Source organism: Erinaceus europaeus, chromosome 1 (assembly GCF_950295315.1).
Source record: "Erinaceus europaeus chromosome 1, mEriEur2.1, whole genome shotgun sequence".
NCBI lineage: Eukaryota > Metazoa > Chordata > Mammalia > Eulipotyphla > Erinaceidae > Erinaceus > Erinaceus europaeus.
In genome coordinates, this window is record NC_080162.1 from 33,044,583 (window position 1) to 33,061,962 (window position 17,380).

Sequence of the window (17,380 nt, forward strand, 5' to 3'; positions counted from 1 at the left end):
ATGGAGAATCACCTCAACATTGGACCTTCCTAACCTAGTATAGTACTCTGGGTTCAAACCTAGTTTTTGTGTGTGATATAACACATTTACTATCCAGGAAAGCTATCTTGTTGGCCCATTTAAACTTTTTTTTTTGTTTATTTTTTTTTAGAGATATAGTTGATTTTTTTCTTTTTAATTTTTTTTTTATTATCTTTATCAGATAGAGCCAGTCAGAAATTGAGAGGGAAAGGGGAGATAGAGAAGAAGACAGACAGATAGACACCTGTAGCACTGCTCCACCACTTGCAAAGCTTCCTCGTGCAGGTGGGGACTGGGGGCTCAAACCCAAGTCTTGTGCATTGTAGCATGGGCGCTCAACCAGATGCACCACCCCCTAGACCCTTTTTTCTTTTTCTTTTTTTTAACAGCGTTTTGGCTTATAGGTAGAGTTGAACCTGAAGTTGGAGTCTTAGGCATAAGAGCCTATTGCATAAACTGGTGTGTTTTCTGCTGCTGCTCCCCACCCCTGCATGCCTAAACTTAAAAAAAATTTCTAAAACTATATTTTAATTTATTCATTATTGGATAGAAATAGAGAAATTGAGAGGAGGAGGAGGTAGAGAGGGAAAGAGACAGAGAGACATCTGTGGCCCTGCTTTACTACTTGTGAAGCTTTCCCCTTGAAGGTGGGTTGAACCTGGGTCTTTGTGCACTGAATTGTGTGCACTTAACTAGGCGTGCCACTGCTTGACCCCCATCTAAACTTTTTATGTTAAACATTTGTTATTTTTCTGATTATGGAATATTTTTACTGTTAAAAGTGAAACCATTAAAGAAATTTTAATTTTTAATATTTTAGGAAACCCAGTGGTGTCTGTGTATGACTTTTATAGTAAAGCAAAATCCTTGTGTGTGAAGTAACAATCCTTGTTTCCTTCTCAAAACAAAGATGCAACAACAGGAGCTGGCACAGATGAGGCAACGAGATGCCAACCTCACAGCATTAGCTGCTATTGGGCCGAGGAAGAAGAGGAAAGTTGATTCTCCAGGGCCGGGATCAGGAACAGAGGTAAAGTGGTGTTGGACTTAAGGGCTGAAAGGGTCCTTGCGCAGTAAACACTTGCCACTTCTGTAGATAGGCACTCCCATGAGAAGGAACTTCCCTCCCACTCTCTCTCCCCTCCCCCTCCCCTTCCCCTTCTCCTCCCCTCATCTCCCTCTCCCTTTCCCTCCACTCCACCTTCGTCTCCCCTCCCTTCCCCTCCCCTCTCCTTCCCTTCCCCTTTCCCTCCCCTCCTCTCCCCCTCCCCTCCCACCTTCCCTCCTCTCTCCCTTCCCCTCTCCTCCTCTCTCTTTCCCTCCCCTCCCCTCTTTCCTTCCCTTCCCCCTCCCCTTGTGCCTCCCCTCCCCTTCCATCCCCTCCCCCCCTTCGATTCCCTCTCCCCTCCCCTCTCCCTTTTTCTCTCTTCTCTTATTTTGGGTAGAGACAGAAGTTGAGAGGGAAAGGGGAGTAGAGTATGAGAGACACCTGCAGTGCTGCTTTACCATCATGAAGCGTTCCTGCTGCAGGTGGGGACCGGGGGCTTAAACCCTGGTCCTTGCTCACTGTAATGTGTGTACTCAACCAGGTGCACCACCGGTTGGCCCCCGAGAAGTAACTTTCTCATCAGTTACAGGGGGTCTCACCTGTCTTGGAATTTGTGTTTTGCATTTGACCCTTGAAATTCAAGCTAGTTTATTTAAATAGAGCATATGAGGTAAGGATTATTGCAATGAGAAGTTTGATCACCATTACTGAGTGTGATGGGACTGAGACTGACTCTGAAAAGAAAATGGGGAAATTGCTATCAGAAGACTGGCCATCACAGGCATAATTCTTGTTACTAGAATTTAGACTTAATTAGCTCCTGGTGAGACTTGACAACTTCTAGTATGAAGGAAAGGAACATTAACTTGTGTGTATTTGTCTAAATTTCATCTCTTTAAAAAAATTATTAGTAGTTTAGTAGTAGTTTCTCAGACATAGGGGTGTAGTTGTCACACTACACTTACCACCAAAGTCCTGTCCCTGTAGTCCTTTAATGATAATCACCATAGTTGTCACGAAATCCTAGAGATAGTTTGTATCTTTTTTTTTTTTTTGCAATTTTATGTTTCAATTCTCTATATTCCACATATGCACATATGAGCAAAACCATCTATTTGCATCTTTTGCTGCTATATCTTCATGTATAGTCATAAACCCCATCTCAGAATATTGTTTTTGCTTTAAAATATCAGTTGCTTTTTAAGTAAATTGTAGGAAGAAAGCATCTTCCCTATTTCTCTCTTAACTTACTAGTTATTATGGTCTCTGTTCATTCCTAGAGGTCCTTGTTTTTATCTATCCTAGCATGGCATACTACTGATGAATTTTTCCTGTTTTTGTTTCCTTGAGAATGGTCATATTTCACCTTCAATTTTTTTTTAAAAATATTTATTTATTTATTTCCTTTTTGTTGCCCTTGTTGTTTCCATTGTTGTTGTAGCTATTATTGTTATTGATGTTGTCGTTGTTGGATAGGACAGAGAGAAATGGAGAGAGGAGGGAGAGAAAGACAGACACCTGCAGACCTGCTTCACCACTTGTGAAGCAACTCCCCTGCAGGTGGGGAGCCGGGGGCTCGAACCGGGATCCTTGAGCTGGTCCCTGCGCTTTGCGCCATGTGTGCTTAACCTGCTGCGCTACCGCCCAACTCCCTCACCTTCAATTTTTAAAAAAATATTTATTTATTCTCTTTTGTTGCTCTTGTTTTATTGTTGTAGTTATTGATGTCACCATTGTTGGGTAGGACAGAGAGAAATCGAGAGAGAAGGGGAAGACAGGGAGAGAAAGACACCTGTAGACCTGCTTCACCACTTGTGAAGTGACTCCCCTGCAGGTGGGGAGCCAGGGGCTGAACCAGGATCCTTATGCCCATCCTTGCGCTTTGCGCCACCTGCATTTAACCCACTGCACTACCACCTGACTTCCCACCTTCAACTTTTAATGATATTCTTGGATATAAAATTCTGGGTTGGGCTGGTAAAATAGCTTATTTATATAACACTATCTATAGTGACTGTCACATACACAACCCAGGTTTGAGCCTGGCCTCCACCTCACTGAAGGAAGCTTTGGTGCTTGCTGTGGTCTTTCATTCTCTCTCTCCCTCTCTCTTAAAAGTCTATATTGATAGTTCTTTACTTTCACCTTTCTTATTTTTTTTTTTTTGTCTCCTTGTTTATTGCTGGGGCTCTGTGCCTGCACTACGGATCCACTACTGGAGGCTATTTTTCCCCCCTTTTGCTGGCCTTGCAGTTTATCGTTGTTGTCATTACTGTTGTTGTTGTTGGATAGGACAGAGAAAAATTGAGAGAGGAGGGGAAGACAGAGAGGGGGAGAGAAAGATAAGACACTTGCAGACCTGCTTCACTGCCTGTGAAGCAACCCCCCTGCAGCTGGGGAGCTGGGGGCTCAAACTGGGATCCTTAAGCCAGTCCTTGCGCTTCACAGCATGTGTGCTTAATCCCGTTTGCTGTCACCTGGCCCCCTCAACTTTCTTTTTTATTTAAAAATTTTTTAATTTTATTTCTCCTGTCTTCTTGAATAATCACTTTGATTTACTGGAATGATGGACTAGAAGGGATAGTAAATACCAATAGTTAGTTATGCTGTACATTTCCCCTCTATTCTTCACATCCCTCTGTTTTACTGGTGGGCTGTCACATCTCTAAGGGGAATATATATACACATAGATATACATATATATGTATATGCTTCTGTTCTAATTTCTATTATCTTTTTCTTTTTAAAAAATTAATTTGTTTATTGGATAGAGATAGAGAGAATTTGAGCAGGAAGGGGGAGATAGAGAGGAAGAGAGTGAGACCGACTGCATTGTTTCACCACTTGTGAAGCTTTCCACTGCCAGTAGGAACTGGGGGCTTGACCTGGTGTGCTACTACCTGGTCTCTCTGTTATCTGTTTCAATCATTAAAAAAATGATAGTTTTCTCAGGTTACTTTTTTTATTTTGTATGAAAAAGAGGTTGAAACCAGAGCACTACTCAGTCAACCTCAGTGTCAGGGATTGAATCTGGGGCCTCATGTATTCAGAGCATGTGCTCTGCCTGCTGAGCCACCTGCTAGGCCCACATCCTTATTTTATAGAGAGAAAGAATCAAAGCACCACTCTGGCTATTTAATGCCAGTAATGGCATTATACTTTATTTATTTTTTTAAATATTTATTTATTTATTTATACCCTTCTATTGCCCTTGTTTTATTGTTGTAGTTATTGATTTTGTCCTTGTTGGATAGAACAGAGAGAAATGGAGAGAGATGGGGAAGATAGACAGGGGGAGAGAAAGACAGACACCTGCAGACCTGCTTCACCACCTGTGAAGTGACTCCCCTGCAGGTGGGGAGCCGGGGGCTCGAACCAGGATCCTTCTGACGGTCCTTGGGCTTTACGCCACGTGCACTTAACCCGCTGCACTACCACCTGACTCCCTGGCATTACACTTTATCCATAGTTCCACTTCCTGGAGTTTATTTATTTATTCCCTTTTGTTGCCCTTGTTGTTTTATTGTTATAGTTATTGTTGTTGTTATTGATGTCATTGTTGGATAGGACAGAGAAATGGAGGGAGGAGGGGAAGAAAAAGAGGAGGAGAGAAAGAGAGACATCTGCATACCTGCTTCACCACCTGTGAAGCAACTCCCCTGCAGTTGGGGAGTTGGGGGATTGAACTGGGATCCTTACACCAGTCCTTGAGCTTTGCGCCACGTGTGCTTAATCCGCTTACAGCCCGATTCCCCAAACTCTTTATTTTTAAGCCTGATATAGGCCAAAAAGGTGTAACTTTGTTTTTATTTATTTATTTATTTATGATTTAAGGAACAATGTTACTTGCTTGCTGCACTTAAAGTGAAATTGCCAAAATGGTGCAGCTCAGCACCTGCGCTGCCCAGAGCTCAATTGACTTTGCTGTTCTTCAGCCCGCGCCCATGCGCCTTTTCGCTCCAACTGCACATGAGCATCCACCTAAGGCTGCACAACTTTCAGCTGTAGATTATGACTTCAGTTGGGTCTCTTGTTGTATTTATTTGTTGTTTTCTATTATTGATTTAATATTGGGTTACAAAATTATAACAGGTGCAAGCCCACATTACTCCCACCATCAGAGTTCTGTGTTCCCATTCCTTCCACTCAGAACTATAGTAATTCTCCCAAGATCACAGATATGGGTTGACTGCTCTTTCAGTAATGATCTACCTATATTTTGGACATTTATTTCCTATGGTCTTGTCATCACCTACACTTATTAGTACCTCCAGATGTCTTTCCTTTTTTCTTCTTCTCTTTCCAGGTCCTGATGGAGTTGGGTTTCAGAACCCTCTAGTCATTTTCCCCTAATATTTCTCCCCTTATGGGAGTATGGAGTATGAAATTTTTTGGAGTACCCCATAAAATTCTTAATGGGGTGCAAAAAGTGGGACTTTGAACTTTTGTAATTGCTTCTTCTTTGGACATGGGTGCTGACAGGTTGATCCATACCCCAAGCCTGTTTCTATCTTTCCCTAGTGGGGATGGGCTGTGGAGAGGTGAAGTTCCAGGACACATTGGTGAGGTAGTCTGCCTAGGGAAGTCAAGATGGAATTATAGTAGCATCTGCAACTTGGTGTCTGGATGACAGTTAATATATGAAGTAGGACAAAGTGTTTAATAAACAGGAACCAGAAAGTAAGAATAGAGCAGGTAAGAATAGAGCTTTTAGGGTGGGAAGAAGCTAGGAAGTCTACTTTAGATATGTTCCTAGGGAGTCGATAACTTTAGTAATTTTTGCTTGAGCTTGATTGTTAATATGGAGGTTAACTAAGAATATTGTCTGGGAAGATGTAGTCAGAGTTGAGAACAAAACTAGAAAGCTGTGTAAGGGCAGAGAGTAGCTCTCAAACTTGAAGAGAAAATATAAATACAATTAACTATACCATATCAGCTGACCCAGGGCCCATGTATATTCACATTTAGCACAGGAGCCTATATACACTTTGAGTCCTTGTCAGTCTAAGCTTGCAGTCCATGGTCATAGCTGGGAACATTCTAGGCTGTACTCATTTCAGGACCAATCTTCATTGAGTGGCAGAATAGGCTGACCCAGCCTCCCTTTGGAAAGGGATAGTCCCTACCATTGCAACTTTATAGTGAGGGCGAGGACCTGGAGAGACCCACAAGAGGGCTAATGCTGATGTTCCTGATGGAAGTGACTGGTGATGGTGGAGAGAGGGATCTATTAAAGATCTATTCCCATCATATATGTGTGGGAATCCAAGGATTCCCTGCATAGGGAACCCAGGTGATGGGGTGTGTTGTTTTCGACAGGTTATCTTGTTTTCACCGGGCTGGCTTCACAGGCGGGTAACAGACGACCAGGGACTCATGGTTGAGCTGTAGGCAGTATCTCTTTATTCATGCAGGATGCAGCACAATCTAAGACGAGCTAAGCTAAACTCAAGTACTGTAAAACTCACAATGCTGTCTTTATATATACTTGCCAAGTAGGGTGGAAACAGGATGTGACATAGAGAGGGTGGAGAGAAAAGTGACTGGTGACAAGGAGAGGGGGTGGAGCAAAAACATATCATGAAACAGTGGGGATTGAACCAATGCCCTGGAGGGAGGGTAGTGCTTGTTAACAGCGGTTATGTAAATAGAATGAAGTGGTTATGTAAATAGAATAGTGTTAAGCAGGGGGATTTAAACCAAATGAAACAGAAGGGGTCTCATGCATACCAACAGGGGTGGCCTTGTAGTGACCAAAGAGGCCATCATGAAGTGAGTCAGTCTCTTGCCCTTTTTCAACTTCTGTAATCACTTCTTTATCCAATGAGCCTGGGCTTTCTCCCAGTTGTTAAATTCAGTGTCATTTTTAGTATCCAAACCAGTACTAGGTCTATGGCATCTGGCCTCAGGTTGGGGAGGAGATACACCTAGGATTTTAGTGGGTCTAAGTTAACCTCGGGTTTTATTGCATTTAATTGTTTGATGATTCTAATAAAGGTTGTCTTAGGGACAATCACTGTCCTTTAGTTGATGAATATATTTTTGTCAGTATATCTCTTGGGTAAATATATACACTGTTTCTTCTAAAGGATTATCAAGGGTGACAGTAATGCTGATGCTGTCAGAAGAGATTAGGAGATATATCTTAACTTTCTTTTGTATAGTTAATTGAGTATAGCTAGAGTGTTTGAGGGAAGTAAAGTATGGGGTAGAAGAGGAGGCTGTCTAGGCCTAAGTAATAAATGCTTGATTGGAAAATTTATGGTGCCTTCTGTAGGCCATTGTACTGGATTTTAGAGCTTATTAGGTCTAAGTCTAATCATAGAAGACTATTAAGTACTTTTATTTTGAGGTATATAGTTGCCCTTAACTTATGTATTCATGTATACAGGTATCCATTCCCTAGGCCCTAGTCTATATCTAGCATCTGTGACTGTTATAGAGAGCGCCATCTTAAATGGAACTAAATGGGTAGTCCCTGTATTGTGAAAGATCTCACTAGATTATTGGAGTTGGAAGGCTGACATCTCAGGCTTGACGCCTCTGGATTCAACCTGAAGCAGAAAGGCAGTGGCAACATAATGTAGCATGTTGTCACTGGTTGTGTTGATTTAGTTGAGGTTGTAACTCTATTTTAACCCCTTAAAGAATATTGTTCTAGGGCTGAGGAAATAGCATAGTAGTTTTCCCAGCATATTTTAGTACCTGAGCTTGGAGCTCCCAGATTCAGTTATCATCATGAGTCAGAACTGAGCAGTGCTTTGTTCAGGGGGAAAACAACACTAAAAGACTGAAAACAAAACAACAACAACAAACCCCTAAAAGTTGTTCTGGTGTCTTCCTGGGGTCCTGCCAGTAACTTTTATCAATGATCAATGTACATGAGATGTCTCACTTCTCTGTCTTTTTTTTTTTTTTTTTTTGTCTCCAGGGTTATTTCTGGGGCTTGATGCCTGTACTAAGAATCCACTGCTTTTGGAGGGCTTTTTCCCCCATTTTGTTGCCCTTGTTGTTCTTGTTGTCATTGCTGTTGTTGTTGATAGGATAGAGAGAAATTGAGAGAGATGGGGAAGATAGACAGAGGGAGAGAAAGAAAGACACCTGCAGACCTGCTTCACTGCCCATGAAGTGACCCCCCTGCCGGTGTGGAGCCAGGGGGTTGAACCGGGATCCTTGCTCAGATCCTTGCGCTTTGTGCCATGTGCGCTTAACCCACTGTGTTACTGCCCAGCCCCCTCACTTCTCTGTCTTAAGATTTGCATCTTAATTTTCAGAAGTGTATCTGTGTTCACTTTAGACTTGCTATTTAGCCTGCCTAGATTCTTTGAGCTTCTTGGATCTGCAGATTAGTGTTTTCTCAAACTTGGGACATTTTGGCCTTTATTTCTTCAAAATTTGTTTTTGTTCCAGTTCTGTATTATTATTAAATTTTAATTTTTATTTATTTTCTATTTTTTTATTATTTTATTTTATTTATAAAAAGGAAACACTGACAAAACCATAGGATAAGAGGGGTACAACTCCACACAGTTCACACCACCAGAACTCTGTATCCTGTCCCCTCCCTTGATAACTTTCCTATTCTTTAACCCTCTGAGAGTAGGGACCCAAGGTCATTGTGGGATACAGAAGGTGGAAGGTCTGGCTTCTGTAATTGCTTCCCCGGTGAACATGGGCCTTGACAGGTCGATCCGTACTCCCAGCCTGCCTCTCTCTGTCCTTAGTGGGGTGGGGTTCTGGGGAATCAGAGCCCCAGGACACATTGGTGGGGTTGTCTATCCATGGAAGTCTGTTTGGCATCATGCTAGCATCTGGAACCTGGTGGCTGAAAAAGCATTAAGATATAAAGAAGAAATTGTTGCTTTCCTATTCTTTATCCCTCTGGGAATATGGACCCAGGATCATTATGGGATGTAGAAGGTGGAAAGTCTGGCTTCTGTAAATACTTCTCTGCTGACCATGGGTGCTGGCAGGTTGATCCGTACTCCCATCCTGTCTCTCTCTCTTTTAAAAATTTTTTTTTATCATCTTTATTTTATTTATTGGATAGAGACAGCCAGAAATCTAGAGGGAAGGGGATGATAAGAGAGGGAAAGACGGAGAGACACCTGCAACATTGCTTCACCACTCACGAGGCTTTCCTCCTGCAGGTGGGGACTTGGAGCTCAAACCCAGGTCCTTGCTTATTGTCACATGTGTGTTCAACCAGGTACGCCACCACCTGGTCTCCCTGTCTCTCTCTTTCCCTAGAGGGCAGGGCTCTGGAGAGGTGGGGTTCTAGACACATTGGTGAGGTCGTCTTCCCAGGGAGGTCAGGTTGGTATCATGGTAGCATCTGGAACCTGGTGGCTGAAAAAGCATTAAGATATAAAAAACAAATTGTCTAATAATCAGGAACCTAGAGGTAAGAGTATTGCAGGTGAGATTTGGGGTCTCCATTTCAAAAAAAACTAGTAATTCTATTTTAGGTATATTCCAAGGGACCCATGACTTTACTAATTTTAATCATCCATAAGTACTAATACATAAAAACTAATTTTAACCATACATAAATGCCACAAATATAGTAAAGTTTGTGTACATTCTTCACCACAATTTCCTTAATGTAATTTTTTTTTAATTGCTACCATAATTATTGCTAGGGCTTAGTGCTAAGCTCTATGAATCCATCTTTGCTCCTGGCAGCCACCACCACCCACCCACCCCCGTTTTTATTTGATATGACAGAGAAAAATTGAGAGGGGTGAGGGAAATGGAAACACCTGCCGACTGGTTTCATTGCTTGTGAAGCCTCCTCTCTGTAGGTGGAGAGTGGCGGCTTGAAGCTGGGTCCTTGTGCACAGTAATGTGTGTGCTCAGCGTGGTATGCCACTGTCTAGCCCCTCCCTAATATCAATTACTGGCATGGTAACTCTCACTCTCTTTTTTTTTCACATGATACTCTTAAGTACAAGTCATTTGATTTTTAATTTTTTTATTATCTTACAGCAGTTTTAAGTTTATGGCAAAATTGATGGGAAATTACAGAAACTTCCTATAATTCTCTGCCCCATGTCTCCCATACTATCATCAGTATCCCTTCTGTTTGTTTTTTTTTTAAGATAAATTTTTTATTTTATTTATTTTAGAGTGAGAGAAACAGACACACAGACACCTGCTCATGAAGTTCCCTCAGCAAATGGGGACTGGGGCCTTGAACCCTGGTCCTTGTGCATAACATGTGCACTCAACCTGGGGTGCCACTGACCATGCCCATTCCCATTCCTTCCATTTGCTATAATTGATGCACCCATACCAACACATCATCACCACCTAAAGTCCATATATATGAGGTACACAAACTGTGTGAGTGAGTGAATGTGTGTGTGTGTGTGTGGGGGGGGGTGTTTAGCCATGGCTTTGCACAAGTCTGATTTCACTTCTCAGTTGCTTTTTCATTCAGGTAGAGAGACCTCAAGGAGAGATGCCATAGCACCAATATTTCCTCCTGTGCCATAGTACCACATATGCTATGCCTGGTATGAAACCTGGGCCACAAGCTTGACAAGCACCCTGCTCAGTGAGCATCTCTCTACCTATGTTTGGCTATATTCTATGAGCTTGGACAAATAAATAGTGACATGTATCATCATACCAGCAGCACCATACAGAGTCATTTCAGTGCCCTAAAAATTCCCTGTGATCTGTCTGTTCACTATTCTTCTTTCCAGAACCCTTTTAAACCAGGAATTCGTTCTTTCTCTCCTCCTTCCTTTCCCCCTCCCTCCCTCTCTTCCTCCCTTCTTCCCTCCCTTCCTCCTTCCCTCCCTCCCTCCCTTCCTTCCTTCCTTCCTTCCTTCCTTCCTTCCTTCCTTCCTTCCTTCCTTCCTATGATGATGCTGGGGCTTGAACCGGGGTCTTCTGGTACCTTAGCCATGTAAGTCTGTTGTATAAATTGCTGTGTTATTTCCCTGGTGCAACCACCTTTTATTTATTTATTTATTTATTTTTTAATTTCTTTATTGGGAGATTAATGTTTTATAGTTGACAGTGAATACAATAGTTTGTACATGCATAACCTTTCTCAGTTTTACACAAAACAATACAACCCCCACTAGGTCCTCTGTCATCCTTTTCCAGGACCTGAATTCTCTCCCCACCCCCCACCTACCCCAGAGTCTTTTACTTTGGTGCAATACACTAACTCCAGTTCAGGTTCTACTTGTATTTTCTCTTCTGATCTTGTTTTTTAACTTCTGTCTGAGTGAGATCATCCCATATTCATCCTTCTGTTTCTGACTTACTTCACTTAACATGGTTTCTTCAAGTTCCATCCAAGATGGGTGGTAAATGGTGAAATCATCATTTTTAGTAGAGTAGTATTCCATTGTGTATATATATCACAACTTGCTCAGCCACTTATCTGTTGTTGGACACCTGGGTTGCTTCTAGGTTTTGGCTATTACAAATTGTGCTGCTATGAACATAGGTATACACAAATCTTTTTGGATGGGTGTGTTGGGTTCCTTAAGATATATCCCCAGGAGAGGAATTGCAGGGTCATAGGATAGGGTAGGTCCATTTCTAGCCTTCTGAGAGTTCTCCAGACTGTTCTCCAGACTGTTCTCCATAGAGATTGGACCAATTTACATTCCCACCAGCAGTTCAGGGGGGTACCTTTGTCCCCACAACCTCTCCAGCATTTGTTGCTGCTACCTTTTCTGATGTATGACATTCTCACAGGAGTGAAGTGGTATCTTATTGTTGTCTTTATTTGCATTTCTCTGACAGTCAAAGACTTGGAGCACTTTTTCATGTATTTCTTGGCTTTTTAGATCTCTTTGGTAAATATTCTGTCCATGTCCTCTCCTCATGTCTGCTTTTTAAAAATTTTTTTATATTTATTTTCCTTTTTGTTACCCTTCTTGTCTTTTTTATTATTGTTATTGTAGTTATTATTGCCGTCAGTGTTGTTGGATAGGACAGAGAGAAATGGAGAGAGATGGGGAAGACAGAGAGGGGGAGAGAAAGATACCTGCAGACCTGCTTCACTGCTTGTGAAGCGACCCCCCTTGTAGGTGGGGAGCCCTGGGCTCGAGCCGGTCCTTGTGTTTCACGCCATGTGCACTCAACATGCTATGCTACTGCCCGACTCCCTTCTCTCCCCATTTTTAGATGGGGTCATTTGTTTTCTTGTGGTTGAGTTTGGTAAGCTCTTTATAATTTTGGTTATTAAACTCTTGTCTGATGTATGGCATGTAAAGATCTTCTCCCATTCTGTGAGGGGTCTCTTGGTTTGGGTAGTGGTTTCTTTTGCTGTGCAGAAGCTTTTTAATTTTATGTAGTCCCAGAGGTTTATACTTGCCTTAGTCTTCTTTGTAGTTGGATTTGTTTCATTGAAGATACCTTTAAAATTTATGCGGAAAAAGAGTTCTGCCAATATTGTCCTCTAAGTATCTGATAGTTTCTGGTCTAACAGCCAGGCCCTTGATACACTTTTTACTTTACAGTTTACTTTTGTGTTTGGTGAAATATAGTGGTTCAGTTTCATTCTTCTGCATATTTCAACCCATTTTTTCCAACACCATTTGTTGAAGAGACTCTGCTTTCCCCATGTAATAGTCTGGGCACCTGTGTCAAAGATTAGATGTCCATAGGTGTGGGGGCTCACTTCTGGGCTCTCAGTTCTATTCCAGTGGTCAGTGTGTCTATTCATGTTCCAGTACCAAACAGTTTTGATGACAATGGCCCTATAATACAATTTGAGATCTGGGAGTGTGATGCCTCCAGTTCTGTTCTTTCTCCTCAAGATTGTTTTGGCAATTCTGGGTCTTTTCTGGTTTCAGATAAACATTTGTAGCATTTGTTCTATTCTCCTGAAGAAGGTGGTTGGGATCTTGATGGGGATAGCATTGAATTTGTATATGGCTCTGGGTAATATATTCATTTTGATGATGTTAATTCTTCCAACCCATGAACATGGAATATCTTTCTACTTTTTTGTTTCTTTTTCAATTTCCTTGAGTAATTTTCATAATTTTCAGTATATAATTTGCAATAATTTTCAGTATATAAGTCTCATAATTTTCAGTATATAAGTCTTTCACTTCTTTGGTTAAGTTTATTCCTAGATATTTGATTGTTGTTTGTTGCTATAGTAAAAGGAATTGATTTCTGGATTTCAGCTTCTTCTAACTTAGTGTTTGCATAGAGGAATGCCACTGACTTGTATGTTAATTTTGTAGCCTGACACCTTACTATATTGCCTGATGATTTCCAAAAGCTTCTTGCTTTTTCTGTGTATACTATCATGCCATCTGCACATAGGGAGAGTTTAACTTCTTCTCTTCCAATCTGTATCCCTTTAATTTCTTGCTCTTGCCTGATTGCTATGGCAAGAACTTCCCAACACTATGTTGAATAGTAACACCAACCACCTTTTTAAAAAAAAATTATTTATTTCCCCTTTTGTTGCCCTTGTTATTTTATGATTGTTACCGTTATTATTGTTTTTGTTGATGTTGTCATTGTTGTATAGGACAGAGAGAAATGGAGAGAGGAGGGGAAGATAGGGGGAGAGAAAGAGAGACACCTGCAGACCTGCTTCATTGCTTGTGACAAGACTCCCTTGCAGGTGGGGAGCCACGTCTCGAACCGGGATCCTTACACCAGTCCTTGCACTTTGTGCCACGTGCACTTAACTCAGTGCACTACTGCCCGACTGCCAAACCACTTTTTTTTTTATCATTATCTTTTTTAAAAAGTTTTTATTATTTATTTAATTTGTTTATAAAATAAAAAAATAGAAAATATCGACAAAACCATAGAATAAGAGGGGTGAAATTCCACACATTTCCCACCACCAGAGTTACACATCCCATCCCTTCCACTAGAAGCTTTCCTGTTCTTTATCTCTCTAGGAGCATGGACCCAGTATCATTATGGAGTGCAGAAGGTGGGAGGTCTGGCTTCTGTAATTGCTTCTCTTCTGAACATATGTGTTGGCAGACTGATCCATATTCCCAGACTGTTTCTGTCTTTCCCTAGTGGGGTTCCAGGGTACAATTGTGAGTTTGTCTGTCTGGGGGGAGTCAGGTGTTTGGAACTTGTTTTCCTTTGCTTCCTCCTTTCTTGTGGGACTCAGTTCAGTAGTTCTTGTAAGGTGGGGTTGATTGTGGCAAATTCCTTTAATTCTTGAATATTTGAGAAAACCATTACTTCTCCCTCATATTTGAACGATAATTTTGCAGGCTACAATACTCATAGCTGGAATTCCCTCTCCTTTAGAACTTTGAATATAATATGTCATTCCACTCTCTTCTTGCCTCTAGAGTTTGTGAAGAGATAGACATCTGATGAAAGTCTTATAGCTCTGCCTTTGTATGTAACTTCTTTCCTTTCCTCTCTCTAGCAGCCAGTAAATTTTTTCCTTGTCATTGACTTTTTTATAGTTTTACAATAATTTGCCTTGTCTTGGTCTTTTTATATTTATAAATCTGCCTCTTGAATGAGAATCTTTTAAGGGTTTCCTAAGTGAGGGAACTTCTCAGCTAAAATTGCTCTGAAAATGGACTCTGGGTTTTTTGCCTTGTCCTCTTCAGATATACCTATCACTCTTATATTCGATCTTTTGATGGAGTCTGCAATTTCACAGAGAGTTGCTTAAGTCTTTCTGAACCATTCCTCTCCCTCATCTTTGAACTGAGAGAGTGGGCTGGCTGTATCTTCTAGATTGGAGATAATTTCTTTTATTTTTAATTTATTTATTTTTCCCTTTGTTGCCCTTGTTTTTTTAAATTGTTGCTGTAGTTATTATTGTTGTTCTTATTGTGGTCATCCTTGTTAGATAGGACAGAGAGAAATGGAGAGAGGAGGGGAAGACAGGGGGAGAAAAAGATAGGCACCTGCAGATCTGTTTCACCACCTGTGAAGCGACTCCCCTGCAGGTGGGGAGCCGGAGGCTTGAACTGGGATCCTTCTGCAGGTCCTTGTGCTTCGTGCCATGTGTGCTTAACCTGCTGTGCTACTGCCTGACTCCTGATTGGAGATAATTTCTTCTGAATGTGTGAGTCTACTTCCTAAGCCTTATACCTGGGCATGGATAACGTTAGAGTGTCTTTTACTCCCTGGAGTTTTATTTGAAATTATTTCTTTCATGCTTCCTAACTGCTTAGTGTGAGTTCTGACTGAATTTCTTCTTTCAAGATTTGCAGATTTTTAGTGAACTCTGTTATAAGTTCCTCTCTTGTGCGTTTTAATTCCATAGTAACATGCTTTTTTAATTCTTGCTTAAATTCTTGGAGAGCCCTCATAATGAACTTTCTGAAGTCTGCCTCTGAGAGTCTCTCTAAATCAGTAACTCCTTGGAGTTCCTCTGTTTTATTTCTGTCTGGATGATAAGGCATGGTTGGTTGGTTAGTTCTGTTTTTCTGCTTGCTTATTTTTTTTTTTTTTTGTGCTGGTTGTTGATGGCCAGCAGGTGGTGCTATTGTGATCTCTAGGTTTCTCTTGTTTTTATGATCTGCAGTGGGTGGGATGGGGTAGGGGGTTGCATGAGCTATCTTGTGGTCACAAATGCCCTATTTTATGTTGTGTCTTTGCCTTTAATTCAGAAGGCTAAAACCCTGGAGTCAAAGATTGAGAGGTTTTAGCCGCCAGACTTTTTCTTCAGCACTAGGAACAATGTTACTTGCTTGTTGCCTTTAAAGTGAAATTGCTAAAATGGCACAGCTCAGTGCCTGAGTCACCTGCAGCTCTGTATGACTTGGCTGTTCTTCAACCCATGCTCTTTTTCACCTCAACTGCACTGGAGCACCTACCTGAGGCTGCAGAACTTTCAGCTGTAGATTATGACTTCACTTGGGTACCTTGTATTTATTTGTTGTTTTGGGAGGAAAGGCAATTCTATCCCAGTTATTCCATCACCATGCCTCCTGGAAGTACTCCCATTGTCTTTTTAATACAAAATTTGTTATTGTTACCTTTTATTTATTTGATAGAGACAGCAAGAAATTGAGAGGGAAGGGGGTGATAGGGAGAGAGACAGAGAGATACCTACAGCCCTGCTTCACCACCTGTAAAGCTTTCCCCCTGCAGGTGGGGACTGGGGGCTCAAACTCAGGTCCTTGTGCACTGTAATGTGTGCACTTAACCAAGTGTGCCACCACTTGGCCCCCTCCCATTGTCTTTTTATTGTTTCCATGATTCACCCCCCCCCAGGATGTCATAGGGTTCCTTCCTCCCTCCCTCCCTCCCTCCTTTTCCCCCTCCCTTCCTTCCTTTCCGTTTACCAGGAAGCCGCTCAGCTTTGTTTTATGATGGTGCAGAGGATTGAACCTGGCACTTTGGAACCTCAGGCATAAAAATGTCTTTGCATAACCATTATGCTATCTTCCCTGCCCATAGTGTTAAAATCATGCACTATGAGACTTTTCAGACTAGAGTTTTTAACAAAGTGTCTACCTTGACCCTCTAGTAATTCTTAATCATGGTTCAGGCTTGCTGTCAGATCTGTTTCTTGTCGAAGTTTCCACTTATGAATCTACCTCACTAAGCTGAGTCTCTGTGTACTCTCTCTGTCTATCTTTAAACTGGGGGCAGTCTTTTGCCCCATGTCCTTGTTTCTTTTATGGAATCAAGAATTGGTCTTTTTTTTTTTTTTTTTTAAGTTTGTTCTGCTTTTGTCTTGTTGTTAGAACAGAGCAGTGACTTCTAAGCTCCTTTCATGTGAAAATGGAAACTGGAAGTGAGTATGTTTAGTTTTGTAAGAAATTGCCAAACTATCTCCCAAAGTAGGTATATTTTTTTTCATTCCTACCAGCATGAATGAGTTTCTGTGGTTCCATCTCCTTGCTAGCATTTGGTAGTGTCAGGGCTCTAGATTTTGCTCATTTGGTAATGAAAATGTGCACTTATATGCCTAGTGAAAATGGGGTGTGTACAGAGGATTACTTTTCTGTATTGCTTGGTACTTCCAAAGCATGGCTTTTTTTTTTTCCTCTCTAGTCGCTGGGGCTTGGTGTTGGCACTACAAATCCACTGTTTCTGGAGGGCTTTTTAATTTTTATTTATTTCTTATTTTCCTCCAGGGTTATTACTGGGGCTCTGTGCCTGTACTACGAATCCACTGCTTCTGGATGCTATTTTTTTCCTTTTTTGTTGCCCTTATGTTTACCATTGTTGTTGTTGCTGTCAATGTTGTTGGGTAGGACAGAGAAAAATCGAGAGAGGAGGGGAAGACAGAGATGGGGAGAGAAAGACACTTGCAGTCCTGCTTCTCTGCTTGTGAAGCAACCCCCCTGCATGTGGGGAGCTGGGGGCTCGAACCTGAGT

The 17,380-nt window shown here is 41.5% G+C and overlaps 1 protein-coding gene across 3 annotated transcripts in view; it reads left to right on the top strand.

Moving 5' to 3' along the window:
* TAF4 (TATA-box binding protein associated factor 4) overlaps positions 1–17,380 on the top strand; it is a 122,872-nt gene that overhangs the window by 95,051 nt on the left and 10,441 nt on the right. For all 3 annotated transcript variants that reach the window (XM_060179934.1, XM_060179884.1, XM_060179996.1), the window contains one exon: positions 932–1,051. In XM_060179934.1, the coding sequence (XP_060035917.1) occupies positions 932–1,051 (120 nt within the window). The remainder of the gene's footprint in view (positions 1–931; positions 1,052–17,380) is intronic.